The sequence below is a fragment of the Hemicordylus capensis genome, chromosome 2 (assembly GCF_027244095.1).
Source record: "Hemicordylus capensis ecotype Gifberg chromosome 2, rHemCap1.1.pri, whole genome shotgun sequence".
In the NCBI taxonomy this organism is placed as follows: domain Eukaryota; kingdom Metazoa; phylum Chordata; class Lepidosauria; order Squamata; family Cordylidae; genus Hemicordylus; species Hemicordylus capensis.
This window is the reverse complement of record NC_069658.1, coordinates 305,716,243-305,731,910: the sequence shown is the minus strand read 5'-3', so window position 1 is coordinate 305,731,910 and position 15,668 is coordinate 305,716,243. Positions and strand designations below refer to the sequence as shown.

The 15,668-nt window shown below is 45.1% G+C and overlaps 1 protein-coding gene across 8 annotated transcripts in view; it reads right to left on the bottom strand.

The window, feature by feature from the left end:
- Window positions 1–15,668, bottom strand: part of TASOR (transcription activation suppressor) — a 166,930-nt gene that overhangs the window by 107,016 nt on the left and 44,246 nt on the right. For all 8 annotated transcript variants that reach the window (XR_008316188.1, XR_008316189.1, XR_008316187.1 and 5 more), the window contains exon 8: window positions 15,385–15,416. Coding sequence is in view for 3 of the 8 variants with exons in the window: in XM_053296289.1 (XP_053152264.1) it covers window positions 15,385–15,416 (32 nt within the window). In the remaining 5 variants the exon portion in view is untranslated. The remainder of the gene's footprint in view (window positions 1–15,384; window positions 15,417–15,668) is intronic.

Here is a 15,668-nt window from a genome sequence, read left to right as displayed (position 1 = left end):
CATCCAGGTTGTTGGCTGTCACCATATCCTGTAGCAGAGAGTTCCACAAGTGGATAACACGTTGTGTGAAAAAATACTTCCGTTTGTTGGTCCTAGACCTCCTCGCAATCAATTGCACAGTTTATGCTTCTTTCTCGTGGACTGGTATCCCTGAGTGACAGCAAGCACTTGATGTCAAATATAATGTGCGTCTTCATAATATAAACCAATTTTGGAGCCTGAAATGGCAAGTTCTTAAAAAAGGAATGCAGCTGAACCCATTACTGTAGTGAACCTCTCATCCCCTCTTGGACTGCTCTACTTCTCTATGGTCCTGAAGTGGCAGAAGGAGCCACTGAAGTGGCCTAGTGTTAGCTTTGTGCCTGGAGATAAGTGAACTGGATGAGAGCAATCACATGCAAGAGTTGTGTCATGTCTGAAAGAACAAGTCCTTAGTCTGGTTTATACTCATCATTCTAGCTTATTGCAAGACCTTTTATTCTTATTGTAAGACCCTTTATTCTTGTTCTTGGTCCCACCTCCAGAGGTCCAAACAGTTTGCACCTAGAAAGAACACAGACCGAAGCCTAAGGTTCAAATTTTGTGTTCTGAACATTTGGTCAGAACTCCAGGGAGAACATGTGTGTGATGAGCGCACTGGCATCACATCGGCTATTCCAGTGACAATGCACAAGCCCGTCTTATCCCTGGGCACGGATGCATTTAGTGCAGACGCACAAGCTAAATATGGAGAGCGTCTCTCTCCATGACTGAGATACCCAAAATGCTCAGAGTTCTAAAACAAGGGAAGAAAACATCCTTTAGTTCAGTGCTTGCCTCTGCTGACAAAGACTGGATGTGAGGATGCCCAGAGATTATGGCTTGCCAGTGTGGGTGTCGTTAGCAGGATCAATTCCTTTGCATCCCTCATGTGTTTGCTCTCCATTAAGAGCACATCTGAACAAGCATTTGCATACCAAGTGATGATAGGCGTAATTATTTATTATTTACATTTTTATACTGTCCATTCTAGGACCCCGATTATATTCCAAAACAGAAACGTTTTGGACATATTTGCTGCAAACACAAGGCTTCCAGCCACATGGTTTCTCAAAATGAATCAACCAGCAGGCCTATCGTGAAAGATATTTTTTCTCAGAGAATTTAAAAACAACAACTCATCTTGGACTTCTGGAGAGCTTAGAATATGTATCCATTTGCCCAGAAGAAAACAGTGAACAGCAAACCCCATGCAGAGGGCAAGTCAATCATGGGAAATATTGAACAAGATCAGACTAAAAAGAACCACATCCTTTAAAACAATAGCTTCTCTGCTGAATAAAGTTTTAGCAGCCCTATGGCTCCACCAAATATTGACTGGAAAGCAATTAACATCAGCCAAAGCAGCCAAAATTAAGTGAGCAGCAACAAATGAAACTCCCAAGAACCACAGAACTGACAAAGTCCATGCAAGAAAAACAGGTTGCTCACCTGTAACTGATGATCTGGAAGAGATCGTCGACATCCATAAGAATGTGTTCTGCGCCTGCGCAGAGACCACACGGTAGCCATGCCTCAGCTTGTCGAGGCGCTCAAGCCCCGCCCCCACACTGGCAGCGTGCTATTTAAGGGCAGACTGGGCGCCATCTTCCTCAGTTCTTTGGACGACCGCCGTGAAGGACAACCATCCAGTTACGAAGGTGAGTTCATCAAAGAAGTATCTGGAACAGAAATGGCCTACACACCATTATGCACCCAGAGTAGCCCTACTGCAGAGGGGTGGTTCAGGAGGGTCTTATGGATGTCGACGGATCTCTTCCAGATCATCAGTTACAGGTGAGCAACCTGTTTATCTGGAATGAGATCCGTCGAGATCCATAAGAATGGGTGTTTAGCCAGCTCTCCCAAGGAGAAGGATCCAGTAGTGGCTATTGTAACACCCTTTAAAGAACACTTCTCCCGAAGTTAGCCTCTGCAGCAGAGCGCACATCCAGCGCATAATGCTTCACAAAGGGTATCTCCATGGACCACATAGCAGCTTTGCAAATGTCCTTGAAAGATATGCCCGAAAGGTGTGCGGCATGGAAGCATAGGCACAGGTTGAATGGCCCTTGATAGCTTCAGGGGGTGATTTACCCTGTAGGTGATAGGTAAGTTTGATAAGATTAACCAGCCATGAGGATAATCTCTGCCTGGTGATGCTGGTGCCTTTTTTAGAGCCCTTGTAAGCCACGAAAAGGCGTGGAGATGTGTGAAAGTCTTTAGTTCTATCCAGGTAGTATAGTAACTCCCTGTGAATGTCTAGTGAGTGTATAGATCGTTCCAATGCGGTTGAAGGGTTCCTGAATAACGTGGGGAAGACTATATCCTGGTTCAGATGGAAGTCCGAAACAACTTTGGGTAAGAAGTTATGGTCCAGACACATCAAGACCTTTTCTGGAAAGAATCTAGTGAAGGGTGGATCCACTCTCAGTGCAGTCAGTTCACTAACTTGGCACGCTGTCGTTATGGCGTCCAGGAATGCAGTCTTCAAGGTAACGAGCTTCAGGGGTGCAGAGGTCATGGGCTCAGAAGGAGCCTGTTAGTGACGAGAGAACCAGGGAGATGCTCCAAGGCTGGACTGGAGCTTGAATGGGTGGATATACATTAGAAAGCCCCTTTAGGAATGCCTTACTTTGTGGATGTGAGAACAAGGTCTTTCCTTCCCAGCCAGGATGTTTTGATGAAAGTGCTGCCAGATGGACCTTCAAGGAGACATTAGCCAGGCCTTGAGACTTCAAGGTGGTCAGATTTAAAAAAACATCTCTTATAGAAGCTCACATGGGGAGGAACCCATGTGCTCTTGCATAAATCTTGAATCTGCACCATTTGCCAGAGTAGTTGCATCTCGTGGAAGATTTGCGCTGATTGAGCAGGATACGGTCTAACATCCGATTAGCCAGGTGGTGAGACGGAGAGTCTGCACGTCTGGGTTGAAGACCACTCCGCTGTCTTGGGATAGGAGGTCCGGTACTTGAGGGAGATGACGAACGACCCCGTGATAGTTTGAGTACTTGAGGAAACCATGGCTGGCGGGGCCACCAAGGTGTTACCAGAATCCCCAAAGTAGGTGAGGCCAGTAGCCGGGCAACCACCCGTTTGATTATCGGATGTGGAGGAAACATGTAAGGCATCTCCTGGGACCATTCCAGTTGAAAAGCATCCCCCAGGGACTGAGGATCGTGTCCCGCCCTCGAGCAGTAATGTACACATTTCGTGTTCAAGGCAGACGTGAAGAGGTCTATGGTCGGCTGAACCCAGCGGTGGAAGAGGGGAGCTATACAGTCCTCTTTGAGGGACCATTCATGATGACGTTCCAGCAGAAACACTCGACTGAGATCGTCGGCCAGAACATTGTCTAGGCCCTTGATATGTATAGCCATGGGTGTGACTTGATGCCAGATACACCAATGCCACAGTTGAACACTTAGGGCACATAAGCCTCGAGACACAGTACCCCCTTGGCGATTGATGTAGGCTAGGGCTGTTGTATTGTCGAGTTGCACTTGTACCACTTGGTTCTGGACGAGCGGCAGAAAAGTTTGTAGTGCCTGGAAAACTGCCAGTAATTCTAGAAAATTGGTATGGAGCTGGGACTGAGTCCAAGACCACTTCCCTTGCGTTCGACGACCACTGCAGTAAACACCCCAACCGAGGAGAGATGTGTCGGTTGTCAGCCAAATTGCAGGAGATGGAGTCTTGAAGGGAATTCCACTCAGAAGGTTTTTTGGGGTTGCCCACCAGGTAAGCGATCTCAGGATTTGTAGAGGCAGTTCTAAGCGTTTCCCTGGGTCGTCCCGGATGGATGGAAGATGGACAGGAACCACAGTTGGAGTTTCCGCATCTTCAGGCGAGTGTAAGTAACCACCACTGCGCATGACACCATTAGACCAAGAAGTCATTGTATGAGTCGTGCTGGTTGCCTAGGTTGTTGTTGGAAGAGATGGACTAGATTCTGGATGCAGTGGAACCTGTCCTTTGGCAAGTATGCTTTTTGTGTTATCGTGTCCAAGACCGCACCAATGAAGGAGATCCTTTGGTGTTGCTCCAGGTGCAACTTCTTCCAGTTTACCTCGATGCCGAGTTCCTGGAGAAGTGATAATACACACTGAATTTGCGAAAGTTAATGTTCTTTTGTGCTGGCTGCCAGAAGCCAGTCATCCAAAAATGGGTAAATAGTGACCGCCCCCCCGGGAGATCACTGCGGCCATACATTTGGTAAAGACCCGAGGAGCGGTGCACAGTCCGAACGGCAATACTGTGTATTGGTACACTTGATCTCCCACAGTGAATCGGAGATATTTTCTGTGGTGCTCCCTGACGCTTATGTGGAAGTAGGCGTCTTTGAGATCCAGGGTTGCAAGCCATTGTTTGCCTTGGAGCAGCGCAAGTATCTCTTGCAATGCCATCATTCAAAATTTCCTTACTTTGAACAGCTTGTTTAGGCAACGGAGATCCATGATTGGACGGATCCCTCCATCCTTCTTTGGAATTTGAAAGTAGAGGGAGTCGAATCCCTCCCACCTGCGCACCCACGGAACCCAGGTGATTGCACCCTTCTCCAACAACTCCCGTAAGGTTTTTGAGGGAGGAGTAATCCTCATCCCCGAATAACAAGGAGTGGTCTTGAACTCTACAGCGTAGCCTGACGAAATGATTTTCAAGACCCAGCGGTCTGATGTTATGCAGTGCCATGCAGGGGCATGGCTTGCCAGCTTGATGCTGTTGCTTGGTGTTGGTGGTAAGGCCCCTGTTGGCGGGAATGGGGAGTGGAGTGGTGTCTGTGGGTAGTCCTGAACCTCAAAGACGCTTTTGGGATTCAGGTTGCTTAGATTTCTGAGACTGAGAGGATTTGTTTTTGCCCTGGTAGTGACGCTTATTGTAAGTTGAGTATGGTCTCCTGAAGTCTCGACGGTCTTGTTGGTGGAACAAAGTCCGATATCTTCCTGAGTAAGACCGATACTTTGGATTGTAGGTTGAAGTGGAAGCTTGAGCTGTAAATGTTTTGGCAGTAAATTTTGACTTTTTAAGTTGTTCCATAGTTGAGTCTGTGGATTCACTGAAAAGCCCGGTGCCATCAAACGCCAGTCCTTCAATTTTCTCTTTCATGTCCGCTTGTTGTCTGGTAGACAGCAGCCAGGCATGCCTGCGGAGTGTAACAGCTGCAGTCAAGGAGCGGAACTCTGATTCTGCGAGGTGTTTAGCGATGCTCAGTTGTTGTCACGTTAATTCCGCTGACCTCTCCAGAGTCTGTTGATACTTTTTCTTGAAATCTTCTTGGGGTAAAGAGTCAAGCTCATTCCGTAGGCTCTCCCAAATGCTGTGGCAATATTTCGCTGTACAGGCGGCATAGTTCGCTACCTTGATGGACAGGCATGAAGTAGAATAAATTTTTCTGCCCATTAAGTCCAGTTTGCGGCCTTCCTTCTCAGGAGGTGTTGATTAACGTTTTCCCGTCTTTGAGGAGACTGCACAATCTACCACAAGGGAATTTGGTGCAGGGTGCTTTAAAAGATAAATGTTATCTTTTTCTTGTATATGGTATAAGCTCTCTAACCTCTTGCTCGTCGGAGTTGAGGTGTAGTACTTCCCATGCGCATTTAGCTGCCCTGGTAATGACTGGAAGCATGGGTAAAGCCACAGGTTGAGTAGACTGCGTCTCTAATATGAAGTTGTACACCGGATCATCAATTGTAGACAATTGTGATTGAATGTCCAGGCCAAGAGCCTCTGCCATGGCACGAATGTGCTTGTGATAAGACTTCATCTCCTCATTAGGAGATACGTACGTTGCAGGAGATACATCCACTGGCGGGTCCACAAGAGACTATCTTCCAGGTCCGACTCAAAGTCGGAGGATCCATAATGCTCAGATTCAGATGCCACCGGTGAAGAGGGCAGAGCCGTTTGTGTCTCTGCGGTAATGTTCCGTGGAGAGAATGGAGAGCACGTTTGTGCGCCTATGGATCGCACCTGTGGTACTATGGTTTGGGTACATTGTTGATCCGTTTGTACCCGTGGGGTCTGAGATGCTTTTGTCACATAGGATGGAATCCTCAAAGGTTGTTGAGGCAATGTTGAGACTGTCAGAGTTGAGGGCAGAGGGGTATATGGTCTCCAGGCCCTTGTAGGATTATCAGAATATGCGGCACCAGGTGAACAAGTCCCCAATCCGCTAGTTCCAGGTGCTGTGGCTGGGGTCTGATGTGTGAAACCACAAGTATGCCAGCTCGAGGAATCATGCAGGTGGAGAGCCGATAAGGTGTTCCCCGTGCTTCCCACTGTAGCATCTGCATCAACAGTTGACGCTGGAAAACCTTTAAAGGTAGATGGCGATGGGGTGCTTGAGGTAGAGTCCAGCATCGAGAGTAAGGTCTGTGTGGTCGAAAGATCTAATGCAGCCGTCACGTTAGTATGAGTCTCATCGACGTCGAAGGTCGGTAAGAGTCAGACAGCTAGGTGACACTCCCGTAACATCGAGACCATAGGAGTATGGAGAGTGGACACCGGCTGCGCAATAGTTCTGGGTGCTGGCGATGCTGGAGCCAAAGAGGAGACCAGCGTCCTAACAGCACAGAGGGATCTGGCTCTCGATGCCGACGACACTGATGCCGGTCGATGTTAGGCTATTGTCGACATCGAAGTCTGCGGCACCAACTCCGATATCAGGGAGCGGCATAGAGCTGAGGGCGAGCGAGATGCTGATGGTGGAGATGGCGTGCGTGTTAGATCGATCGTCTTCTGGTGTTTCGATGGAGGCAGAGACACAGGTGATGAGGCACGGTGTTTGGAAAACTTCGACATCGAGAAAGACTGTTTGGGTGTCTAGGCCAAGTGAGTAAGCTTCGGCAGTCCATGAGCGGATTTCAACGTTGAAGCCGGTGTTGTAGGAACAGTGCGCGCTGTCAATATTGAAGCTGAAGGGTGTGATGCCAGGCTGGCCGGCGTCGACACTGGGGCCGATTTGGTGGACTTCGATAGATGGGGCATTGATATTGAAGGAGGTGCCGATGCCGACTTCGTAGGTGACCTCGAAGCCGACGAATGCGGCTCGCCCGGTGTCGAAGGACTTAAGACGTCGTCATAAATGGCAGCCCTCCGATGAAGAGCTCTATTCTTGCGCATTTGTTTCGAGAATGACAAACATATCCGACAGGTTGAGACATTGTGCTCTTCTCCCAAACATAGTAAGCACAAGTCATGTAAGTCCTTTGATGGGAGCTTGGCTTTACAGCCGTCACACCTTTTGAAGGACTTTTACTCCTCAGTCATGTTGGGGCGCACAATCGGGTGGTCAGGAGCGTTCCAAGTCAGAAAAACCAGTCACGTTTGTCAGCCAAAACGTGGTCAATTTACCAAATCGTAGATTGTCAGCCAGTTCAAGGTCATACACGGAATAATCAAAGGTGGGGTTTTTTTGTTGTTGTTTTTTTGTTTTTGTTTTTAAAGGAACAGATGAACTCACAGAGGAACTTAACCAAAAGGAGGCGGCAGACCAAGTCTAAATGCTATGGCGGTCGGAAAAGAACTGAGGAAGATGGCGCCCAGTCTGCCCTTAAATAGCACGCTACCAGCGTGGGGGCAGGGCTCGAGCGCCTCGACAAGCTGAGGCATGGCTACCACGTGGTCTCTGCGCAGGCACAGAACCCATTCTTATGGATCTCGATCCAGATCAACTTGATTTTGCAAGCAAATTCATAGAAAGATAAATGTGTAATGCTTCAGGATAGTCCCTAAAAAGAGGTGATATGGAAGAATTGAGAACTACATTACACTCAGGAAACAACAGCAATGAATAAAGAGATTTCAACATTCTCCTGTCCACTACTTCTCTGTGGAAGTCACCATTCTTCACCACTTTATTATGGTTTAGACACATATGCATTCTAAAACAGGTTGGCCACTGTCAAATATGCTCACCACAATAAGCTTCACATCTGAGAGACTTGCAAGCTGGCCTAAGCCTATGGAGTTTCTCTCAAGCACTTAGGGAGTTTCCAGATGACTCAGCAAGGCTTGCTGTTGATGCCCTGGTAGATTTATTGAATTTTTATATTAGTACAAAATGTCCTAATTCTACTGCTAATCAATTTCATTGGATTATATGATTGCTCCCAAGTACCTTCTCCCACTGATCAAGGAAGCTCCAGGTTTACAGAGGCAGTGCTGGAGATCAAATGGCTGGATCAATAGCTGGGGCACAGGCAGCAGAAAACTTAAGACAACTCCAATTGACCACAGCTTAAGAGTCTATTTGATGATTTGTCCAGTGGCAGCATTGTGTAGTGTTTATCCATGAAACTGCTGAAAGAGTTAGTTCAAGGAAATGAGGCGAGATGCTATCTGTATGTTGACAACACCCAGAACTGAATTTCTCCTTTTAATCAGATTTAGGTGAGGTAGTTGCTGGACAACTGAACACACTTAAGATCAATCCAAGTAAACAACTAAATGGTGGTGCACTAATAATAAGTTCCGTACACTCTCAGGATGGTTCCCTTAAGAGGCAGAGAAGACGCTGCATGCCTGCCAGCTCCTCCCCTGCCAGTGCTCTCTCCGAAAGCAGGTGCATGGGACAACAGCATCCCTCTCTGTACCTTACTGTCAGGGTGACTGAACACAGTTGTCCCATTACACTCTCCATGCAAGGAGAAAATGGCAGCCAAATGTACCTTCAGCTAGATATTTGCCAGGACATCTGCTTTTCAGGTTCTCAGGTAATGCAAGATGGCTTTGAAGCCCTGCACCCTAGCATGTGTTCTGAATAGTTTCAGTTTTGCACCATAGTTTTTCTCACAGACGCCTTTTTATTGTTCAACAAAGTGTTATCTAAAAGTTTATCCACTACACCTTAAATCTTAGTGTTTGCAGGTTCGGATGTAGCAGAAATCCATGTTCCTGGGTGAGCAGATCCATTATTTGCTTCAACTGTATGTGTAACCCTGCTGACAGTCTGAGTACCTGTTGAAACCAAGGTTGCCTTGGCCACCATGGGGTGATCAGTATGCAACAGGTGCCGTCCTGTAAAATCTTTGCCACCACCCTGTTAAGCAGTGGATGGGGGGGGGCAAATAGAATAAGCTGTGTGTCATTGGAACTGGACTGCACTGCCCTTTGATCACCGTCCTAGACCCGTCCTTGAGCAGTATTGACTGAATTTGGCATTGTCCTTCGTTGTGAAAAGTTCTACAGCAGGATGTTCCCAGGACTTGAACAAGCCGATCAGGCAATTTGTGTTTATCTCCTACTGATGATGTTGAAGGAGCACTTGAGACCTGCTCAAGGCATCCACCAAGGTATTGTTTATCCCCTTTATGTTTATCACCACCAGATGTATCTTCCGTGGTACACACCAGTTCCATATTTCTTGACTTAGACTGCAGAGGGAGTGGGACACTGCCCCCCCCCGCCATACGGCTTGTTCAGGTACGCTATAGCGGTTGTATTGACCATCTGCAGTTGGTCTTCACCAGTAGATGTTTTTGCAACAACCTTAGTGCCTGAAAAGCTGCAAGCAGCTCTAGGAAATTTATATACAAAGCCTTTTGAGCAGTGTTCCAGAGCCCCTGAGCCTCCAGGCCTGACATGTGAGCTCCCCAGCCTGTTAGAGAGGCATCTGACCACTGTTCCCTCTAAGGCGTGCGCACATGCACACGCTCACAAGTTTTTGGATGTCCGCTCAGTTAATTTTAGATCCCGCTCAGGCTAAATCAGGAAGGCCCCATTATGAATGCACTTATGCACACACTGCCTTGATACTTCTGCCCAGAACAAAACTCATTCCACAGAGAGATGAAAAAAATTAGAGGGACCACTGCATTCAACTTTATACAAACTTCTGGTACCGGAACACTGATTGGTGTCCCCTCTAAAAGAGGTTTATGTCTTTTATCCACCACAACAGCGAATTCAGAACTGAGTCTGGCACACACAGATGAAAGTTTTGGCTGTCCACATTCGGAACGCTGCTAAGTTCCACTGTTGTAGCTTCTGCATGCATAATCTGGCATAGCAGACTGCGGCCATGCATGAGGCCATCAGACCCATTAACACTTTGTCTGAGCCCTCTGCACCAGACTCAATTGCATTGCTAGAATTAATTTCCAAATCCGCAGGAAATCATTAAGTCTTCTAGTAGGAAGGCTCTCTGCTGAACCATATCCAGAACCGCACCTATGTATTGCAGTCTTTTAGTGGCTACTAAGTGGGACTTTTTCCAATTGATTTGGAAGCCCAACAGTGTTCTCTCTAGTATTTTTCATCTGTGTGAGGAAATGAGTTTTGTTCCGGGCAGCAGTATCAAGGCTGTGCATTCGTATGCGCATTCAGAGAAGGGCCTTCCTGATTCAGCCTGAGTGGAATCCAAAATTAATTGAGCGGACATAAAAAATCGTGTGAGCATGCACACACACACACACACACCCTCTGCACGCCTTAGAAGGAACACTGATGCCAAACCTTTCCAGGACAGTTGCTATCTATCAAGTTAGATAAGAGTTATCTAACTCTTCACTTGTTTTTCCTGTCAAAAACCAGTATTCATCATTATTATTATTATTACATTTATATCCCGCTCTTCCTCCAAGGAGCCCAGAGCGGTGTACTACATACTTAAGTTTCCCTTTCACAACAACCCTGTGAAGTAGGTTAGGCTGAGAGAGGAGTGACTGGCCCAGAGTCACCCAGCTAGTCTCATGGCTGAATGGGGATTTGAACTCGGGTCTCCCCGGTCCTAGTCCTGCACTCTAACCACTACACCACGCTAGGGGGAGCTAATTACACTGAGTGCATAGATGTGCCACCACCACAGCCATGAATTTGGTAAATACTTGGTGCTGTCACCAGTCCAAAGGGTAACACATTGTACTGGTAAATGTTCTGGCCCACCATGAACCTCAGATACTTCATATGTCTTTCCTGTATGCAAATGTGAAAATACGCATCCTTTCGGTCCAAAGCTGCAACCCATTCCTCCCCGTGTATAAGAGGCAGAATAGCTTACAACATAATCATCTGGAATTTTTTCACATCGACATACTGGTTCAGCCACCACAGGTCAATTATAAAGTGAATGCCCCTGTCCCGTTTGGGGATCTGAAAGTACCAGGAGTAGAATCCCCCATGTCTGCTTGTCCTCTGTACTGGAGAGATTGCTCCCTTCTCTAGCAGTGTCTCCACTTCCTCCATCAATGCCGTTGTTGCCAGTGTGTATTTTACATCCACACAGTCTGGCAATGTTTTGAACTCAATAGAATAACCACTCTGGACTATCCAAAGTACCCACTGGTCCAATGTTATATAGTCCAACAACAATTCCACTCAGAGTCCGAGTCAAAACCAATAAATTTAGCAATAAAGTACTTTCTGAGGAGCCAAGAATTAAAGAACTGATTGCATTGGCGGTCAGAAAGCAAATCAACTACGAGGAGCCAAACTGCGAGGCTGCGAGGCACGTGCAGTGGAAGGTTGGTCAGTGCCACGAGGAGCTAGCAAATTCTACACAAAGTAACATTTTTAGGATGTTACTGGATCATGACCCAGAACCAAACCTCTCTCTGGTGACTCAAGTTGAGACTGTGGTCAGAGGTGCTTTCTTTCAGCTTTGGCTGATATGCCAGCTGAGTCTGTTTCTCAAGATAAAGGCCTCAGAACAGTAATGCATATGCTAGTAACCTCCACACTTGATCACTGCAATGCACTCTATGCACAGCTGCCTTTATATGTAGTCGGGAAACTGCAACTGGTACAAAATGTGGCAGCCAGGTTGGTCTCCAAGTCATCTCGAAGAGACCATATTACACTTATATTAAGAGAACTACAATGACTACCATGTTGTTTCTGGGCAAAATACGAAATGCTGGTTATAACCTATAAAACCCTAAACAGCTTAAGCCTGGGCTATTTAATAGATTGTTTTTTCCATTATGAGCCCTGCCAACTATTAAGATTATCCGGTGAGGTCTGGCTGCAGTTGCCACCAGCTCATCTGGTGGCTACTGAAGGACAGGCCCTCTCTTTTGCCATATGCCAAGGATCTGGAATGTGCTCCCTGCCAAAATAAGAGCCTTCCCATCTCTGACAGCTTTTAAAAGGGCTACTGAGATGCATTTATTCATTCAGGCTTTCAATTAGACTTATATAATTTGTTACAGTTTTAGATTGTTGTAATGTTTATTTTAATCGGTGTTCTATTGAAAACCACCCACAGACACAGGTTTGGGGCAGTATATAAATATGCTAAATAAATATTTAGGGGTGTTTTTAAAATATGGCCATATAATAAGCGATTTTCTAGGATTAACTAGAAAATCTGCTTATGGCTGCTGTCATTGAAAAAGTGGTAATATGTCTGATTCTGTTACCCTTTAAATTGGAAACACTGCAAAAGTTTTCTTGAAAGTTCAACAGCATAATAGAAAGTTTGAGCAGCAGAAAGGTTTTTGCAGATGAAAGGATGACTAAACTTCAACCATACCAGAACTGAAAGCTCTGCTAATTAGCTTTATTCAAAGACTTAAAACTAGTTGAACTTAGTCCATAACTATTAATGACTGGTCAATTCATTCTGGATGTGGAGAGGAGAATACAAAAATTTATTTGCAGTTTGGACCAGCATCATCTATGGATACTATTGCCAATACTCATTTCTTCACATTTCTAGTCTGCTAACAGGGCAAAGGGGCATAGTTTACAGCAGCTGTTGCCTTATATTTAGTAGGGCGAGAGCAAATGTCCCTATTCAACCCAGCACATCTCTCCTGTGGTTGTTACTAATGTGTCTCTTTTTGGACTGTAAGCCCTTTGGGAAAAGCAACAATTTTCCTTTTGCTATGTAAACCATTTGGAGAGCTTTTATGTTGAAAGGTGGCAATTACATATTGATTTCAGGAACAGTATCAACATGACAAAGATTAAATGTGTATTGGACATGCAAATCTCACTGAGCACAACCAAGAAGATAAATGGTTGCATTATGACACAAAAGGTCAATCTCAGGAAGTATTGCTTTCAAAGTGACCTAAGTAGACTTTGCTCTTCCACAGAACAGCAAGGAAACTAGCTATGTTGATTTTTAAAAATCTGATACATTGATCCCCCCACCACATTTGCTGTGTCCAGAGCAAACATTTGGAATTCTACTCTAATCAAGAGACAAATAACATTGTGTGAGCATTGAAAAAATTTGATGCAGGAGTGAGGCCCAGTGCTTCCTGAGAGCGGTGGAGGCTCTTTTATGGCCGAGAAAGGGGGAACAACGTGAGCAGAATCTCCTTCTTTCTAAATTAGAAAGCTCTGAGGCCTCTTGCGAATGGGAAGACAACTGACAGAAAACAAGAAGTTGACAACAGTATAAAGAAGAAGAAACTTGTTTTACCTCAACTGTTACAACAGATATTTTCCATTTTTCTAAAATGGTTTATGTTATATAGCAAATAAAACACATTTAAGCAGCTAAGCTTTCTAAAGTCATTTGTGAAACTACATTTCTCAATCTTAGACTGCTCCAACATGAGCACAGCATTTGTTTTCCTGAAAAGCTCAACTTTAAAGTTAAAGAATTGCAAATTTCCAGCTCTGACTCTTAAGAGGGCAGAAGTAACCTAAAGTCCCAGATTTTTTGTGAGTGAACTTTGAACAGCTTCTTCCTATGTATCCAAGAGGGTAGAGGAGAACTACAGAAAGTTAACTCAATTTCAGTTCTGCGCAATTTTCAATGGTTTTTATCCTCTAACACTAAAAATACTAGACATGCAATTTCAGACTCTTTACCTACCTACCCCCCCACTTGCCCCCACTCCCATCAATATCCATAAGTTTCCTTGAAAACACAATTTGGGCTTCCTTTGCAAATAATTATATTTTTAAAAGCAGTGTACACGTGACTATCATCAAGCTAGATCTGTCTATCATTCTTGACTAGCAGAATGAACTTCTGATATGCATTTTCCAAGACAAGATAGTTCATGCTTCTTTGCATAAGAGACAGTGGCCATATAAGGGAGGCATTCCTTAAAACCTCAGAATTTGGAGACTAGAGAAATCAAAGCTGTACCAGAGCTAGGCATATATAAAAGGTGTACTTCAACAGGCCCAGGGTCCTAAGTGCAAAGACAGATGCACACTAAGAAACTACATAGATTGAGCTTTGCCAGAAGAAGCATTTCTGGTCAATCTACTCCCTTCAATCACTGGTCTTGTGGTAGCAAGCATGAATTGTCCCCTATGCTAAGCAGGGACCATCTTTGCTTGCATTTGTATGGGAGACTACAAGTGGCCCTCGTTATTTGCAAGGGTTCCGTTCTTGCCTATAGGCACGAATAAGGAAACTACGAATAAAGAAACTGTACCCCTAATGGGAATCTAGGGGTTAAGTTCCTTAAGCTAAAGAAAGAGCAAAAAAGAAGTAAAGGGAATAAAGCAGAGTACCTTGCTCTCCAGGCTTCCAGAAAGCCCACCCCCACCCGTGCCAAGCCTGCAAATCCTCCAAATTTTTGTGAGAAAGTATTTTCCAAAACAATTAAAAAATAATAATAAGAGGCACCAAATTGCTCCATGCTGCAAAATGGCAGCCAGAAATGGCATCCAAAGTCATTGCTAGTGTTGTGGGAAAATAGATTCCATTACTGTTTCTGGTGAGATGCTACTGTTTCTTGCAAAATGCTATGTTTGCAGAATGAATACAATAGTATGATTGTGGTACAAGGACATATAGGAGTGATGAGAAGGGGGTTTAAGTTGCAGATTGTGATTGGTGGTACAAACTCTGATGGACTCTGGATTGGTGCATTTTTGGATCCTGCTATTTACATAAATGATAAAGCTTTCGTGTATATACTCTGTAACCGCCCATAATCAGGGCTCTTTCACCTCGTAACTGATACCCAGCATATCGTGATCAATAAAGCTTTGAATCTGATGGAATGGTGTTGCCCCTGCCTATATAGCAAATAAATATAAATTTTATATAATTTTCTTCCTACACTAGCCACCCAGGAACAGCAGGTAGGTACATTTTGCCAGTTTAACAACCATGAACAAAGGAACTGGGTCTCTTAGACCCAACCGCAGACACGTGAGACCACGGATAATGAGGGCCACCTGTACATGTGAGCACTGTAAGATAGTCAGAATGGGGCTACTCTGGAAAGAGCATCTCCATGCTTGCATGCAGAAGGTTCCAAATTCTCTCCCTTCCAGATAGGGCTAAGAGATATTCCTGCCTGCAACCTTGGAGAAGCCACTGCCAGTGTGTAGATAATACTGAGCTAGATGGACCAGTGTCTGACTCAGTATATGGCAGCTTCCTACATTCCTATGACTTTTTGGATATATCAAGATGGTTATATTTTAAAGTTACATTCTTACCTGAGGTCTTATCCAAGTTAGACATCTTTGATCTACAAACAAAAAATATAGTTAGAATCAAGAACCAAATGTACCACCCCGCCTCACATAAAGAGCTCATTTAATGGTTTTCAATATTTAAATGCCATACACAAAGTACCAAATAGCAGTATCAATAGCATTCTCCAACTACAAGGGTTCAGTTCTGGCAAAACCTCGCTGTTGCAAATTCATGGTTGGCGAGCAATTGAAATCAATAAGAATTGGGGTGTTAGGGGAACTGCGATCACAAAAAGACTGAATAA